The sequence below is a fragment of the Lynx canadensis genome, chromosome C2 (assembly GCF_007474595.2).
Source record: "Lynx canadensis isolate LIC74 chromosome C2, mLynCan4.pri.v2, whole genome shotgun sequence".
NCBI classification, from domain to species: domain Eukaryota; kingdom Metazoa; phylum Chordata; class Mammalia; order Carnivora; family Felidae; genus Lynx; species Lynx canadensis.
This window is the reverse complement of record NC_044311.2, coordinates 98364171-98382090: the sequence shown is the minus strand read 5'-3', so window position 1 is coordinate 98382090 and position 17920 is coordinate 98364171. Positions and strand designations below refer to the sequence as shown.

The following is a 17920-nucleotide window of genomic DNA, read 5'->3' as shown; positions in this document are numbered from 1 at the left end:
ACAGGCTCTTCAGAATCTTGGGCGTTACCAGATACACAGGGCCCTTGAGCTTGTTAGACAAAGGCTGATACAAAACAAGTGCATCAAGACAGAATTTAAAAACAGCAGATTAACTAATAGTAACCCAAAGACCAATGCGTCTGTAACCACATTTTTGTTTATTTTTTAGTGTGTTTCCTTCATGGTCTTTCTTGTGGCTCACCCTATGCAGTTTGTGTACTTGTTGAGAGCTTTTTTTTTTTATAAATCTGTCTCTGACATTGTTTCTGCTGAACTCAGTTTTTCCGAGACCCTCTCTCCTCATAGGCTCAGTTTTGGCCTGCCAGCCACAGTCCTCCAGTTTCCGTGGTAGAAGAGGCCTAGGCTGCTTCCTGTGGGCCCCCCGCTGGGCAGAAGCATGCAGTGGTATCTCCTCCTGATTTGGGCACAGGGGCTGAGGCAGGCTCCCCTCCCCACCTCAGGTAAGGCCTATAAATCCAGCCTGGAACTGGAGAAACAGAAGGAGGAAGTAAGTCTGGGAGTGGAAGTGAGGGAAGGAAAGGCATGGTTTTCAGAATCCTGTGGCCCCTCATGTGAGAAAAGGCAGCGTCTGGGAAGCAGGTTCTGTTTTGGGTGGCAGATGGAGGCCTTGGGGTTGGGGTGTCTGACTGGCCAACCCAAGAAAGGAAATGGGGAGAGAAAGGAAACAAGGAGGAGGGATGATCAGTTTGCTTGTAGAAGTTCACTCCCGTTTCATCGTTCTTTCTTCTGTCCTTGAGGAAACTTCTAGAAAGACATTGTACATTTTCTGTGGATCAAAAATGTCTTCTTCACAGATTCCAGAGAGTCTACCATTATAGACTGAATTTACATTAGATATGGTTCCTTCCATAATAAAAATCATAGACATATGTTTCTGAGGGGGGCACAGATATTGAGACACTATATTATAATTTAATTTGTATCTTGTTTTTTTTGAACCATTTGAGGGTGGAGCTGTACCCAGATGATGGGCGGTGGTCAGTGCTGAGGAGGGTGGTTTTGTCTGGGAGAAACAAGTTTCTCTCCAGTCTTCCTTTCCTTTGGATTTTGTGGCTTTCCTGAAGGTTTTTCCAGGCACCTCAAACAGCAGTCAGACAAACAGCAAGGTTTTATTTCAAGGAATAGTGTGCCCAGCGTAGAATTGGCTGCTGGAAGATGAAGTAAAACAAAAGTGGTGGCTGACAGGGCTTATGTTGTAGGTAGGGAGACAAAATAAGTACATGGAAATAATCAAAGAGCTTGTCATGAAGCTAGATTATAGCAGCATATCCTGAGTGGGTGAAGTGTAGCAGTTATAGTCCATGTGGGGAGTGACAGGATGGGCAGGAGACACTGTCATTCCACAGACCAATTCTAGCCTCAAAGCCCTTTAGGATTTCTATAGGAACATTCCAGGACAGCTGTTGACCTAGGACTCATGCACATTTTCTCCCCTTCCCTAGGAGCCGTGTCAGGCAGGATAGTAACAATGGGGAACGTTTCTGCAGAGGAAGGTGGCTCTGTCACCTTGCAATGTCGCCTCTCCTCTACCACTGCCAAAGTGACACAGGTCAACTGGGAGCAGCAGGACCAACTTCTGGCCGTTCATCATGCTAACCTGGGTTGGTACCTCTGCCCAGCCTTCAGGGAGCGAGTGGTCCCCGGGCCCAACCTGGGCCTCACCCTGCAGTCGCTGACCAGGAATGATACAGGGGAATACTTTTGTACCTATCACACCTACCCCGACGGGATATACAGAGGGACACTCTTTCTGGAGGTCCTACAAAGCTCAGGTATGCACTCTGGAGCAGGGTGGCTAATGAACTTTCATCCTCCAGAACAGAAGATGTGTTCCTGCTAAACACTGTAAGAACAGGGTCTTTCAACCCTGGTTCACATTCAAATCACCAGGGAGCTTTTAAATGACACTGATGCTGGAGCCGCATCCCAGACCAATTTAATCAGAATCTCTAGGGGCAAAGTTGGGATGTAATAGATTCTAAAAGCATGCCTGGTGATTCACATGTGCAGCCAGAATTGAGAGCCACTGTTTTGGGTAAGAAGGGCATCTTATATGTGTTGGTTAGGAAGAACACTTATTAAGGTCATTTGGGAAGGGTTCTCATTTATTGGTTTAGGATTAACCAGGCAAATTAGAATTAGCTTCTGGGGCACCTGGGTGGCTCAGTCAGTTAAGTGTCTGACTTTGGCTCAGGTCGTGATCTCACAGTTCATGAGTTTGAGCCCCACTTTGAGCTCTGTGCTAACAGCTCAGAGCCTGGAGCCTGCCTCAGATTCTGTGTCTCCCTCTCTCTCTGCCCCTCCCTAGCTCATGCTGTCTCTCTCTCTCTTTCAAATATAAACATTTAAAAAAATAAAAAGAAAGAATTAACTTCTAAGTTTTTTATGTTTATTTATTTTTGAAAGAGAGAGAGAGAGCAGGGGAGGGGCAAAAAGAGAGGGAGACAGAGGATCTGAAGCAGGCTCTGCCCTGACAGCAGAGAGCCCGATGTGGGGCTCAAACTCTCAAACCTCGAAATCATGACCTGAACTGAAGTCAGATGCTCAATCGACTGAGCCACTCAGGCGCCCCTAGCTTTTAAGTTTTACAAAGGATTAAAACACAGTGTGTGCTAAATGTAAATACATAATAATTTACCTTTGTATGGTACCTCATAGTTTCCAGAGTGCTCTCACATTCATTATCACCTGAACACTTAAACCAGTTCTCTGCAAAGTGGGAAAAGATTTTTGCATCTGAGAAACAGTATAGCAGAGTGGTGATGAGCTCAGACTATGACACCAGAGAGCCTGGGTCCAAATCTTGGTGCTGCTGTTGACCTCAGACAAGATTACTCAGCTTCTCTGTGCATTGATTTTCTCATCTGTGAAATGAAAATAGATGTAACCTTATGAGGTTCTAACATAGGACTGAATACCATACTACAAGAAAATGCCCTAAAACAAGGCCTGGAATGGGGCGCCTGGGTGGCTCAGTCAGTTAAGCATCCAACTCTTGGTTTCGGCTCAGGTCATGATCTCACGGTTTCGTGGGTTTAGGCTCCACATTGGGCTCTTCACTGACAGCACTGTGGAACCTGCTTGGGATTCTCTCTCCTTCTCTCTCTGCCCCTCCCCCACTCGTGCTGTCTCTGTCTTTCTCAAAATAAATAAATAAACTGAAAAAGAATAAAAGAAAAAACAAGGCCTGGAACATGGTAAGTACTGTTAGCTCTGACTGCCAGCCACTCCCATGTCACTATTTGATGGAGGTGGAGGCTGGGCCTTACAGCTGCTCAGAGCAGTAGAGCTGGTTTTAACACAGATGATCCGGTTCCATTAAATTACACCCTCAGAGCTTCTTGCTTTTTATTTTATTTTATTTTTTATTTGAGAGAGAGAGAGAGAATGAGAATCTTTAGCAGGCTCCGCACTTAGCGTGTAGCCTGACAGGGCTTGATCCCACAACCCCAGAATCATCGCCTGAGCTGAAATCAAGAGTCAGGTCCTCAACCAACAGAGCCACCCAGGTGCCCCTAGACCCTCAGAGCTTCTGCCTGTTACTATCGATTGTGTTGGAGATTAAGCTTTATGAGTTAGCAAAATATGTGTAGACTGAGAAGATAAAAGGCTACTTTAAAGTTCTTTTCAATGCTGCTTCTTGGCTGGCTCTGACATAGGTCAATGCTGCATGTGGGGAAGAGCCTATATCCTTTCTGGTTCTATGCACAGCCCGCCGCAGCCCTTCTGCCCCCAGAAGCTGTGTTCTCCATGACTACTTTGCTCCCCATCTGCCCTCTTCCCCTACCTGTGGCCAAAGCAAGAGGCTGAGTCTGCAGTGCAAGAGGAACTCATCCTGGGGAGCTTGGGCTCCCTCCCCCCTGGTACCGTGTGGGTCTATGGGCACTGCCTTGTCCTTAGTGACTGCAATTCCTTAGCCACCTTTCCCACAGTGTAAGCCCTTAGAGGGAAGAGGGCCTGCCTCTGCTATACCCTTCTCTCAAAACTTCCCTGCACCCCTGGGTTCTGCCCAAGCTCCTAGGAAGGAGGTGGGAATAGGACAAGGCAGCCTGGAAACCCTTCTACCTACAGTACAGCACACATCTGAGCAATTGTTCTGTTTCTCTCTCGCTGTCCTTGGATCAGCTGTCACTCTTTTCAAAACTCCCTTTCTGCTTCTTCTCCTTACACTTTATGTCTTAGTGGAAATTCATTTGTTCATGCTTTAATTCCATATTGCAAATATTTATTAAGCACCTGCTATGTGCCAGGTGCTGAGAAAAAACAGGATAAACCTCCAGAACGTTACTCTCTCCAGGGTCTCACAGATGGAAAAATGTTACAGGTTTAATGTGAAAGGTTATATTCTTTCCCCCCTCTTTTTTGTGCTTTAATTAATTAATTTTATTTTAATTTTTAATTAAACATTTTTTACTAGTATGATTATAAATGAAATTTAATAAAATGTTCACTCTCTGGGTTTTTTTTTTCTGGATGTTATTTTTTGTTTCATTTCATGATTAGCATGGAAAGTGATTTTGTCGAATAGAGGAAGGGAGTGTTAACAATGGTCTGCTTTGGTTCCAGAGATTAGCCATTGATTTTACAGTGAGCCAGGTAGATGCTCTTCCGTTCAAGGAGCTGGGCTTAAAGACTCCAGTCCTATGGTTACAGAAAGACCTGGCCAGCCTGCACCTCTGTGCCCTGACACAGAGGCTTCCCTGTGTAATGGCTGCCCTTTGCTTCTGGCTTTCACCCCCCCGCATCTTCACTTTGTCGCCCCTCCAGTGGCTGAGCGCAGCGCTGGGTTCCAGATCCCACTGCTTGGAGCCATGGCCATAGTGCTGGCAGTCATCTGCATGGCAGTCATCGTGGTGGTCACATTGACCAGAAAGGTAAAGACTGTGGCTGCACATCTCAGTCATGGCCACTCTGCCCCTGCCACCTTGTCCTTTCATGTCCCCTTCCTGTCCAGAGAGAGACCTTGATGTGCTCTCCCCCGCTGCCCTACATATCTGTTTTACGGTCCTTGCTCTGCCTTTCAGTGAAGTTGTTTATGCTCTTCTTCTGTCCCTTTCCTTGTCTGGGAACTGCAGAAAGGCTGGACCTGTATTCCCCCCCATCTTGCTGTCACCTACAGCTCCTAGTTCTTGCCTGTCCCTGAAGCCACTCCCTAGAGAGTTTGATTTATCTATTGTGAGTTTGCTGTATTTTGGGCATCTACTCGGTACTAGGGATTTTTGTGGGTTAGCTTATGTAATTTTAACAACCTTCTGTGGTGTTGGGATACTCAGCAGTTCTACAGGATGAGAAATAAACATTCCCCAAATTTAGGGGAAAAAGGTATATGGCAAGATCAGTAGGCTATACATCCTCTGTTGCTCTAGCTTAAGAGGTCATGCAGCTGAAAGAGTGCTGGATGGGGAAGTAGATGATGTCGTGTCTGAGCTCAGCATTGAGGGTGATTACAGGGAAAGTTGTGGAGTCTCCCAGGTCTCCATTTCCTCATCCAGAAAGTGGGGATGATGGTGATTCTACTTGCTCTGTATCACAGAGCTGTGATGAACAGGTGGCACAGTACCTGTGACGGCCTTGTAAACAACGAAGAATTAGGTGAATGTGCTTGTGTTGTAAACTGGTAGCTACTGATTAGGATGAATGAAAGAATTTCTGCTCCCTGTTTTGTCTGCCCTTTTGGACTTTTAAAGCCATCCCAGGTCGCCTTAATTTCAGTCACCAAACATTTGGGGGAAAGCAAGTCTGTGATTGCCAACATCGTTTTCCACCTCATCCTAGACCCTCCTCCCTTGTTCCTGATTCACTTTCCCCCCAAACTGGGTTCGGCTCAGTGAACAACCCAGCTCTTCATCCCTGACATTTCTTTCTCTGGACCATGTGCTTGGTGCTGTTATTACTGATATATGTGGGTTTACAGCTACCACCTTATTTTCTTCATATATGTTTTGCCTGTTTTTTCCCTACTCTTTCTTGCTGTCTTTTGAATTAAGTACTTACTATTATAAAAAGATCTATTTGGTAATTATGCTAGATTTGCTATTCTTTTAGTGGTTTACACTAGATATTACAAATCATACCCCTGACTTATTCAAGTACAGTATAAATTAGTGCTTTAATCATGTCTTGGATTTTGCAAGAATCTTAGGGCGCATTAACTCTTTTTTACCTACTTTCCCAACTTATTGCTATTATTACCATGTGTTTTAGTTTTATATATATTTTAGACCCTGCAAGAAATTAGTATTGTTTTTAGAGTCACTATTCACTTAGATTTACTTTCTAAGATTTTACTTTCTGTTGCTCTTTACTTCTTCCTGCATTTCCTGTCTTGTACCTAGGATCATTTTCCTTCTGTCTGAATAATATTGCTTATATTTCCTTTTGTGTAGGTGATGAATTATCTTGTTTTTTTTGTCTGAAAATATCTTTAATTTTTCCTTAATTTAAAAATGATATATTTGTTTTGCTGGGTATACAATTCTATGTTGGCAGTTACTTTCTTTCAGGACATGGAAAACATTTTTCCATTGTCTCTGGCTTCCCATATTTCTGTTGAGAAACTATGGGAATCTTATTTTTGCTCCTTTGACGATATAGCTTTTTCTTCTCATTCCTTTAAAAACTTTCTTTCTCTTTGATTTTCAGCAATTGTACAGTGATATAATTAGATACAGCTGGGAACATGTAGTACTCTCAAGGCGGGTGGCTTGAAGACAGTTTAAAACGGACAGTTACGAAGTACTGGGCAGCATTAAGGAAACCATTAGGAGAAGTGTAGCAGTGTATTGTCACCCCTAGTCTTTAAGGGAAAGGGGAGAAGGTGATTACTAGAACCTGGAAAGGGAGAGATATGTGGAGGGGACCAGCTTGAGAAGTACTGTAATCTTTGATTGAAGGTTATAGCCAGTCTAAGGCAACTATGCAGAGAGAATGCCAGGGATATATATATATATATATATATATATATATATATATATATATACACACCCTCACCTCACTCTCCTTGCCTTCATCCTCTACTGTTGCTCTGCATTGGTTGAGCCCAAACCCAAGCCTGAGGGCAAGGAAGCCTGCTGATGCAGTACACATAGTTCTGTCTTCTTAGGAAACAGAATCAGGTGCAGAAGGCTGGAGAGCAGAGTTGGCAGGTGAACGGATGGTATCCACCCTTGTTGCTCACAGACCTGGAAACTGGGCAAGAGATTTTGACTTCCCAGGGGTGGGTTGCTAGTCTCAGTCTTCTCTCATGTATTCTTGATCTCTCGTCCGTAGATAAGCAACACCCCTCCCTGTTGGTTGTCCATCCATATTTATCTTAGGAACACTGTGCTTTATTAGCCATCTTAATATCCTGGTGGGTCAGGCTGCCATTGCAGTAACTACATCCACTTTGTTTCTTTTTATTTATTTATTTATTTATTTATTTATTTATTTTTTTTTTTTTTTAATTTTTTTTTTTTCAACGTTTATTTATTTTTGGGACAGAGAGAGACAGAGCATGAACGGGGGAGGGGCAGAGAGAGAGGGAGACACAGAATCGGAAACAGTCTCCAGGCTCTGAGCAGTCAGCACAGAGCCCGATGCGGGGCTCGAACCCACGGACCGTGAGATCGTGACCTGGCTGAAGTCGGACGCTTAACCGACTGCGCCACCCAGGCGCCCCTCCACTTTGTTTCTTAAGTGCTACCATCTGCCCCTATATCATTTTGGGGTCTCCTCATTCCTATTGCTACTAGGGATCCAGGTCTATAAAAGCATTCAGCCCCAGCCTACAGAGGAGAGATACCACTGAGGTTCCCAATGATGCTGGTGCTTTCTTCACTAGCACATTCTTTTTCACCTTTGTAAAAGAGTGTCCTCTGGATCTTCCCTAGAAACATAATCAGCTATTGGATTTTCAAAATTATGTAGTACAGGGATCGACCAAGTTTCTCTGTAAAGGGCCAGGTAGTAAATCTTTTAGACTTTGTGGGCTATACGGTCTCTGTTGCAACAGTTCAACTCTGCCATTGCAGCATGAAAGCACCACAGACAATATGTAAATGGATGAGTATGGCTGTGTGCCAACAAACCTTTATTTATAAACACTGAAATTTGAATTTCATATAATTTTCATGTGTCATGAAATATTATTTTTCTTTTGAATTTGTTTTCAACCACTTAAAAATATAAAAATCATTTTTAGCTCACGGGCAGTACAAAAATCTGTGGTAGGCCAGATTTGAGCCATGGGCCTTAGTTTGCCAATCCCTGATTTAGTAGGTTATATTGGGGAAAACTCTGTTTTTTTCTTCTTCTCTACTCTTAACACTGCACAGAACACTTCTAAACAACAGATGGGTGGGTTTATTCCCACACTGACCAATTCTTCTATACCATCTGGGTGTCCTACAATCAATTCAGTTCTGACACTATCTACTTGGAGTTAACATCAGAACCCACACATTAAGGGCTCAGTCCTACAGGACTGCCCTCACTTTCAGACACCAACTGCAAGTCCCAGACTGTCACCTGTACTTCTGACTGACCAACTATAAATTGAAGCTTCTACAACCCCCTCCTTGGATTTGATAATTTGTTGACAGCTCACAGAACTCAGAGGAACACTGACTTACATTTACTGGTTTGTTATATAATAAAGAATATGATAAAGGATACAGATGAATAGCCAGATGAAAGAGATACACAGGATGAGGTCAGTAAGGGTCCAAGCACAAGAGTATCTGTCCCTGGAGAACTGGGGGGTGTTACCCTCCTGGCATGTGGATATTTTTAGAAAACTGGAAGCTCTTTGAACTCCATACTTGTGGGATTTTTATGGAGACTTCATCATGTAAGCAAAATTGATTATTAGCTCATGTTCCAGTCCCTCTCCTTTTTCTGCAGAATGGGGGGTGGGGATGAAAGTTCCAAGCTTCTAATCATGGCTTGGTCTTTCTAGTGACCAGCCTCCATCCTGGAGCCCACCCAACATCACCTCATTGGAACAAAGACACTCCTATCACCAGGAAATTCCAAGCCATTTAGGAGTCCTGTGTAAAACATTCCTATCACTCAGCAAATTATAAGAGTTTAAGGAGCATTGTGTCAGGAACTGGGGTTAAAGACTAAATATTAGTAGAAACTGAGGATAGAGACCAATATATATATGTTCCTTATGATTTTACATACGTCCATCATTGCATCCCTACTTGTCTGAGGGTTTGGGTTCTTTCTTCCTTAGTTTGCCAAAGTGGTGTTGGTATGTTTATTGACAGCAGCGTATTAGTATTGTCTCCCAGAGTCCTTGTGAGGGTGTTATATCTTAAGTCACAAGATGTGTCCCAATATTGGCCAGTCTCATATTTTGCTTGCCCAGCATGCCCCTTCGCTCTGAGAATTCACTCCCAGACATGTTCTCCCATTGCTGCCGGTACATGTTGGCCGTGTCCTTTAGGTATAACCTCTCTCCTCCTTAAGCATTCCTGGCATTCCCTCAGGTACTGTAGGCTGCAGTCTTGCCCTAAATATGGGGCTGATGGCCTGTAGGGGACACAGGTCCTAACAGGGCCATAACTTCCATCAAGGAGAAGTGGGCCATTTTTGTAGTTCCATAGGATACAAGAGAAGCAGGTAGTTCTCAGTGAGTCTACCCAGAGATCCTCTTCCCAAGTCATAGATATCTCTCCTTTTCTAAGCATAAGAGACTTGCACAAGCTTACAATCCAGCCTACTTTGAAGTTCTATCTCTCTTACAGTTAGGTCCTGTGCCTGGTCTTCAGTGCCAGAGATGTGTTTTTCTTGAAATGCTATCAAGAAGGAGCTTTGACTCTTCACACTTTGCTTCCAGGTGCTGAGAGATCTGAGCCTGTCATGCTCCCCGCTCCATGTACTGGGGAGAATTTAGTAAAAACTACTCAGTCCCACAGTTTGAATAACCACTCTTTTTCCATACTTCGCAAATGCCAGTGATGTGGCACCAGCTCAGATTCCCCTTCCATCTGTGTCCCATCCCATTCCACCACCACCAGTGGGGTTCGTATTCCCATCCAGCTGGGGAGGGATCCCTCCACAATACCATCCTGTGTCTGCTTCTAGGGCCATTTCCAGGAGCAACTGTTTTGGATCAGATCCCCATAAATAGATCCTGACATGAATTTTGGAGAGAGTGATTTACTGGGATGGACTCTCAGGTGAAGGGTAGTGAAGGAGTAGCTGGATAGGGCCAAGGGCAGAAAGCTCAGCCAGACTTTGTCTCAGCTGGAGACTTGACTGCAGCAAGAATTAATTGTATGCAAAGTTGGCTGTACCTTGAGGCAGGGAGCCAGATTTTTGAAAACCCACCTTAGTCAACCCCCAATTCCATATGCTAACCAGAGAGGGCAGGGCCCAACCACCATTCCCCAGAGAAGGGGCAGCTGTGAGCTGCCCACAGCCCATACTCTCAGTGTCTGGGGAATGGGATCCCTGGTCTAGCAGGTAGGATCTGAGCAGGGTGCCAACAGCGTTCCTTATAGACCTGGAGAGCCCATTGGTTGCATTATTTAGGAGCGTGGACTTTGGAATCAGACAGACCTAGCTTTGGATCCTGGCTGTACCACTTCAGTAGCTATGGTAATATCTATAAAGTGGGAATAATTATGATGCAGCTCTCATAGCGTTGTGGGAAAACATCAGTCAAGTAATTCATGTAAGGCACTTGGCATTTTTCCCGGCATGTATTAATAAGTATTAGTTATTAAGTTCTTGTAATTATTATAGATTTTATTTACCGTGGCACTTTATAATACTTGGTACTCAAAAATATTGATATTGCGTGGATGTATTATGATTAAATGAATGGATATTGTTTGCTAAGCAGGTATTGCAAAGAGTTTCCCTAGGGGATCTTCTATGAGGGAAAAGAGAGATGGCTGTGTCCAGCTCCATAACACTGACTACCCACTGTCTGTCCTCCTCACGTCTCCCAGGGGGCAGTGTTTGTCCTCATAGGACCCAGCTGCAGTCTCCCTTCTTGCTCCTATAGGACCACTTCAGCCCCAGGCTTGTTTTTTGTACTGGCAATGACAGAGCCCCAATACACAGGGATTAAATGAAAACTGAGCAGCTGAGAGACCCATCTCAGGAATGTTTACATTTCCCAGAAGACTTTGGAAGCCAAAATAGTCAAGATTCCAGGGCAAGGGTGGCCAGTCTAAGAGTGGAAATGAGAACACACCGGCACCAAAGGTCACCATCAGTTCTTTGAGAAAGAATTGGATATTTATATGTTTGAAATGGATTGGGTTGCATCAAGGGATGTAGCACTCTTTTAGCACAGCATCAGCATGACCAATGATGACCCCTTTTCTTCATACCTATGGTAAGGGTGCAGCCATTGCATTGAAAAGGAATGAATGAAACAGTGAGTGGGAAGAGACCACCTGACTCCTGTGTGTCCTTCTAAGACCATGGCTTCTATCTAGGCCAAGTTCCTCAGGGCCTGCAGTGTAGTGCCACCCCTAATATTTGATATTTGTTCATGGTGTACATCCGTGCAGCCTATCCACCCTTCCCATTAGCCTATATGCATGCACCGCTGAGCTCACACTAGCCAGTAAGGATGCTATTTCGTCTCCTGGGAAGTAGTGGATGATGGGAAGAATGGGATTTGGTTTTGTGTTTGTTGTTATTTTCCAAGCCTGTGTGTGGCTTTTTGTAATTCTGTCATCCAGACCCGTGGACGCACCCCATGGTGGGAGTGAGTGACATACTTTAGAGCAGAGTCTCCAGTAAGACTGAGAGGGTGTCACCTCTGCAGTTGATGCCATTAGGTGTTTCTTCTGCCATCCTGCTTGTGCCTACTGGTCTTTGATTTCCTTGGCTTAGCACAATCTTCACCTGTGATGCTCTCATATGGGGGCAATGGCTGACCTCATACCCTTTGTTTTCCCAAACAGATTTCACTGTCTATTTTCCCATAATAGCAATTGTAGCTGTCTGACTATGAGTCCCTTTGATTTGGAAAATCCTGTTCTTTTAGGTATGGGCTGAGGAAGAGTGTGTGTGTGTGTGTGTGTGCTCACGCGTGTGCATGCATGCCTGTGCACGTGCATGCATGTGTGAACACACACTTTTCAGTCCCCAAACATATATTGAATGTCTGTTATGGGCTCTGAGGTTACACAGAGGAATACAGCATAGATCCTTCCCTCAGGGAGCCCACAGTTTGGAGAAGTAAGAGGGGTAAACAGATAAGTTCTAGACAGCATTGCATGTTACAACAGAGAACATCTAGAGAAAAGGAAGAATGTCACTCTCACAGAAGGTCAGGGAAGGCTTCTTGGACAATGTGCTATGGAGCTGAGTCTGGAGGAAAGAGTAGACAACTTTTTGGAGATCATATAAAAAGTTGGGGGAGGCAGAAAACAGTGCATGGCCTTTGAGAAGCAATAAGATGAGAGGCAGCCTGGTGGAGGAGAAAGAGCATGGCCTGGACCCAAGTCAGAACGGGGATTGTCCTTGGGTGAGTGGCTTCACCTGTCTGCATATGAGCTCATTCCAAAACAGAAACTTCAGTAGGGTTGTTGCTGAGATGACACGAAGAAGCTAGCCAGTATGTGTTCATAGCAGCTTCTGAATAAATGCTCCCTGCCTGACACCCAGGCCGTATGCCAGGAGCTGGAGTGTTGAGTGGGGATGCACCACAGGTGATGAAGCTGCAAAGGTGAGTGTGACCAAATCACCAAAGGTGTTTTGGGGGGCATCACACACAATCTTCTGCAGGGAATGTAGTGAAATTATGGACTAACCTACGGTGTTTTACAAACCCCTTGACATCCACCTGCAGCCCCTCCAGGAGGTTAAGCACCCTTCAGTAGACAAGGGGAGCCATCCAAGGGCTTTAGGCAGAAGCATGGTGTGATCCAACTTCCAGTTCTAAATTACCACTGTGCTGGTGGCCATGTGAAAGTTGGACCAGAAGAAAGAGGGAGTTCAGAGGTAGGCGGGTGCTGGAAGCACAGGGCGAGATAAGACATGGGGGTAGGAATAGAGAAGAGGGAAGTGATTTCAGAGGGACTTAGGAATAAAATTGGTTGGGAATTTATGGCCGATTGGAATTTAACATTAGGCTTCTGGTCATCTGGTGCTGTGAACCAGGAAAGAGAACGTAGGGACAGGAGCAGGTTGTGGGGGAGGGAACATGATTGTCTCATTTGAGACAGAGTGAGTCTGAGCTTGCTGTGACTGGCCATTGGGTGGTCTGGAGCTTGGGGCTGGAGCCCGGGGTAATTTGGGTAGAGATCTGGGAACGTTCAGAGGGCAGATGGTATTTGTAGAGGTCCATATACATGAGGTGATTCAGAGAGAGTGTTCAGAGTGAGAAAACAGAGGGCAGAGCTTGGGGAGTCCCTTTATTTGGGGAGCTAATGTGTGAGCAGGAGAAAAGCAGGTCCGGCTGAAGGTGAAGGTGGGAGTTTGCAGGAGGAGGAGAACCGGGAGAGAGTGATACTGTGGGAGCCAGGGAAAGAGAACATTTCCAAAAGGAAGAGGTCAGCAGTGTCAGAGGCAGTAAAGAGAACAAGAGAATTGAGACAAAAAGCTGCTTCACGGGGTGTGGGGCTCACTGCATGTGGAACAAGGGTGGTTTCACTGGAGTGGTTAGTACTGAAATCTAGCTGCGATGAGGCTGAGAAATTAAGGTTAAGGAATTGGTATTGGTAAGAACACAACTTTTCTTGTGTGTGTGTGTGTGTGTGTGTGTGTGTGTGTGTGTGTGTGTAAGAAAGGAAGAGAGAGATGATTGTAACTATGTATCATGTTGGGGAATAACTTCTGAATGACATCCCCTCCTCCTCACTTTGTAGTTTGTTTGTTTTCAGAAGAAATCTCTCAGAGCCCATTCTTCGGAAAGTGGCCTCAGGAGAATGCCTCGTGAACAGGAGGGATGGAGTGCCGGCGTTCTGTCATCTGCTGGAAGCTGCATCCAGGCAGAGGCTGTGCCCGTGGTCTTCTGCACAGAGCAGAGGGGAGATGACTGTGCCGAGCCACATGAATACTTCAACGTCCTGAGTTACAGGAGCCTTGGAAGCTTCAGCTTCCCAGCAGAGACCAATTAGCTCCCAGAGGCATCGTCTGGGAGATACACTCCTGTCTCTGCTATTACAGGTGGATGATGTACAAGGGTCTGCAGTCTCCATTATTGCTGCGCGTGTGGGTGTGTATGTTCAGTTGAGTGAATGAATGCCATTCTCTTCTCCACATCTCCTCTGCCTTTCCCTTCCCTGGTGGCAGACCCAGAGTGAACAGCTTGTGTCTTGATTATGAATGCAAAGTTAAAAAAAAAAATAACTTGACCTGGTTTGAGCGGATCTTGTGGCTCTGAGAAATGCATTCCCAACAGGAGCACTGGGCAGGGCTTTGGGCTGCAGTTTTGTGATGGATGATGATGATGATATGATCATCTCATTTGTCATGGTCATTTTCATCAACATTCACACATTCAAGGCATTTTATGAACAAGGCATGACATGGGCATGGGCTTCCATGGGGCGATTTGGGCATGACTAACCCACCCTCTCAGGTCTCAGCCCTTATAAACCTTAAAGTTAAATGGGGTGATGACATTTGCATTAAAGGCAGTAAGAAGACAGGGAGACAAGACATGTGTCTTTGGGAAGAGATGTGGTACAGGCTGAGGTGGTCAGGATAGGCTTTGTCTGGGGCAAAGTCCTGGGAGGATGGAAGGAACAGTGAGGCTTATGTGGTCAGAGCAGGAATTTTGTCCAGGGAGGTCAGAGAAACCGAACAGAACTACTGAAATTCCCACATGGAAGATCCTGGCACCAAGGGAGCCAACAGGGCTTCAGATTTTACTCCCTGAGAAGCTAATTCAAGTCTCCTTTTGCTGGGTGTGCTTGGAGTCCAGGGATGGGCTGCAGCAGGGGACCCCAGGTCTTCCAGCTGCCCGCTGGGGGGGGGGGGGGGCTGCAGCTTAGCCCCTGGCCAGGATCCACCTTTTCTCTGTCAACCCACCACGGAGCCTGTGAGGAAAGAATCTGTGTCCACCAAAAGGAAAACCTGGATTTTTAAAACAGGGACTCTTCCTAGGGGGGAGAAAAAAGAGTGATTGAGGGTTTGAAAATGAACACCCTCCCACTAGCTGCTCTGAACCCTTAAATTCACCCTCTGACCTCTTTGTGCTGGGCTTTGGGTGGTATCTAAGTGCGAGTTTCTGTTTAGCTGACAATCAGGCCTTTATCCTGCCATCACCTCTCTTATAGGATTGAGGAGGAATGCTGGGCACGGAGGTGACAGATTTTCTTTCATGGGCACAGGAAATGAGAGAGGATGTGAAGCAAGGCTGTCATTTGCCAACAGCTGAAGTGAAGTATTGCTCTGCTCCCTAAGTAGGCAGGCTGAGCAAGAAGAAAATTCAACTCCTACTCCTTGGATTTGTATTTTTATTTTTCTCGCTTCTCTACCAAATAGGTATGTACTTAGGAGCAACGAGCCCAAATCTGTCCGGAGTGCTGAGTCCTTTGGAAGACAGACAGATGCATGTCAAATGCTGTTCTGGGCCATGGCAGCCCAGCACATTCTTCTTGCCGAACTAGTGCAAACGGCTTGGGAGTAGAATACCATTCACGAATTAGAAATGAACTAAAACGTACTGACAAAAGGGAGCTGCAGTTTGCTTTGGAGGAGACATATATTGAGGTCAAGGCTGGACTGAGTGTTGGGTGTTATTTAACATGATTATAGTGACAGGGAAATATCTACAAATACCATTTGGATGGAGATAAAAATACAAAAGAACCCATAGATGCTATAAATGGGCCAGGTTGCTAAAATGAGATTGAATTAGACAGAAAATAAATTTTCAAGTGGAATTCACTGAACTAGATTTTCCTTGGAGAACCAGAGAAGACAATTCCCTAAAAGCCAGATTCCTGGACAGGTGTCCTGTCCGGTGCGGTAGCCGTTCTCCACAGGTAGCTGTCGAGCAGGTGAGATGTCATAGTCTGAATTGAGATGTACTGCGCTGTAAGTATAAAATGCACACTAGATTTTGAAGGCTGGTTGTGTGTAATAAAAACAGAAACTATCACGTTAGTAATCTAAACATATTGATGACATGTCAGAATGATAGGATTTGGGATATTTTGGATTAAAATATGTTATTAAAATTAATTTCACCTGTTTCTTTTTAATTTCTTAATATGGCTACCGGAAAATCTAAAATTGCATATGTGGCTCCCATTATATCTTGATTGGGCCATGCAGCACTAGACTCTGGACCTGAGCAGAGCTGGTACCAGGGAAGGGTGTCCATCACTGATTGGTGGTCTCTCTCTTTTGCTCTCATTCAACATAGGGTTTGAGGAGACTTTCTCCTCTTATTATGTCTTTTGAGAAACACATAGGAGAGGATTATAGGGGAGATGGAGTTAGGAGATTATTAAGTGCAGACAGGAAGTGGTCCTAAGCTCTCTTGGATCCCCTCTTGGATTTCATGATAGGAGAAGGGAAGATAAATGAATTAAAGAATGAAGAGTTTGGGGAAGAATAAATGTACCGGCTCCCGACCCTTAGAATTACTCCACATTCTAAGCCTGGGCACGTACAGTCTGATCTCTAATCCAAAGAACTATCCTGAACAAATATGAGAAATTTTGAGTCATAGAGCTTTGAGGTAGGTGATCTTCATGAGTAGATAGAGTTTTCTCATGCAGTTTTATTTCATGACTCATTCCTTCTCACCTGTCAGCCCCTGGGGATGAATCATCACGCACTCAGGTTCATACGGATTCCATCAGTGCTGAAGCTAGACAGACAGGGTGGCTGTGTGCTGTGTGCAAATGGCAGCACTCTGGTGGGCGCGCCGTCCCCACAAGGCGGAGGGAAGCAGCAGCATGGCTGTGGCTGCCAGCTGGGGGACGTGAATTTGGTTCCATCTTCTGGGTCTTCCCAGTGCTGCTTCAGGGCTGTAACTAGTAAATTTCTGCATCCACTCCAAAGTACACCTGTCAAGAGGCTCAGAGGAGCCTTATGTGTGCAAGAGCCTGAGCTTTCAGGAAATCAGAATTATGAACTTCAATGTTTGATAGAATTTTTTTGCAGAAGGTAGAGTCTAGGACAGTACTATCCAGTAGAACTTTCTTTGATGATAGAAATGTTTTGCATCTGTACCATTCAGTGTGGCAACCACTAGCCACACGTTGCTATTGAGCACTTGAAATAAGGCTAATGTGACTACAGAACTGAATTTTAAATTTTATTTCATTTTAATTAACTTAAATTTATTTATTTATTTATTTATTCATTCATTCATTCATTCATTCATGAGAGGGGAAGAGAGAAGATGTGTGTGAGTTGGGGAAGGGCAGAGGGAGCGAGAGAATCTCAAGCAGGCTCTATACCCAGCGCAGAGCCTGACGTGGGGCTCGACCTCATGACTCTGAGACTATGACCTGAACTGAAATCAGGTCATAGTTGGATGTTTAACTGACTGAGCCCCCCCCCCCAAAAGTGCCCCGTCAGTTAATTTAGACATCACAATTCTAGTAAGTCTCTTGCATGTGGAGAAAACACAGAAGAAGTATGTTTATAAGCCATTGGATGGGTCTACAGATGCTATGCATGTGGAAGGGCTCCCACCAGGAATAAGCATGGAGGTCCTCTTCCATTCTCCTGTGGACTTTCTTTGATAAAAACAAAGCATGAGGTGAAAAGCAGGCTGTGCATTTGTTTATTTCAGACTCTTCCCCAAAAGGTATCTGAGGTAGCCAAGGGGTTGTGTTCATTTAAGCAGGGCTACGGTCCTCTAAAGGTTTGCAAGTCATAGGTGTTATGCAGGAATAGACATGCATCACAGGATTTGCCCTGGACTACAGTCATTCTGACTTTATGTCAGAATGTTGTGAAGAATACATCCTCTGGT

The 17920-nt window shown here is 44.9% G+C and overlaps 1 protein-coding gene across 4 annotated transcripts; it reads left to right on the top strand.

Annotated features, from left to right (window-relative positions):
- The first annotated feature begins 206 nt into the window (after nt 1-206).
- TIGIT (T cell immunoreceptor with Ig and ITIM domains) lies at nt 207-16213 on the top strand. 4 transcript variants are annotated; one of them, XM_030330017.2, is made up of 5 exons: nt 207-461; nt 1464-1793; nt 4789-4895; nt 13845-14145; nt 15469-16213. In XM_030330017.2, the coding sequence occupies exons 1-4, from the start codon at nt 398-400 to the stop codon at nt 14094-14096; spliced, it is 753 nt and encodes a 250-aa protein (XP_030185877.1). In that variant the 5' UTR covers nt 207-397; the 3' UTR covers nt 14097-14145; nt 15469-16213. The 4 variants fall into 4 exon arrangements, with proteins under 4 accessions (XP_030185877.1, XP_030185876.1, XP_030185880.1 ...); XM_030330016.1 differs by lacking the exon at nt 15469-16213 and having other exon boundaries at nt 210-461; nt 13845-14160; XM_030330020.1 differs by lacking the exon at nt 15469-16213 and having other exon boundaries at nt 211-461; nt 13863-14160.
- Nucleotides 16214-17920: the final 1707 nt, after the last annotated feature.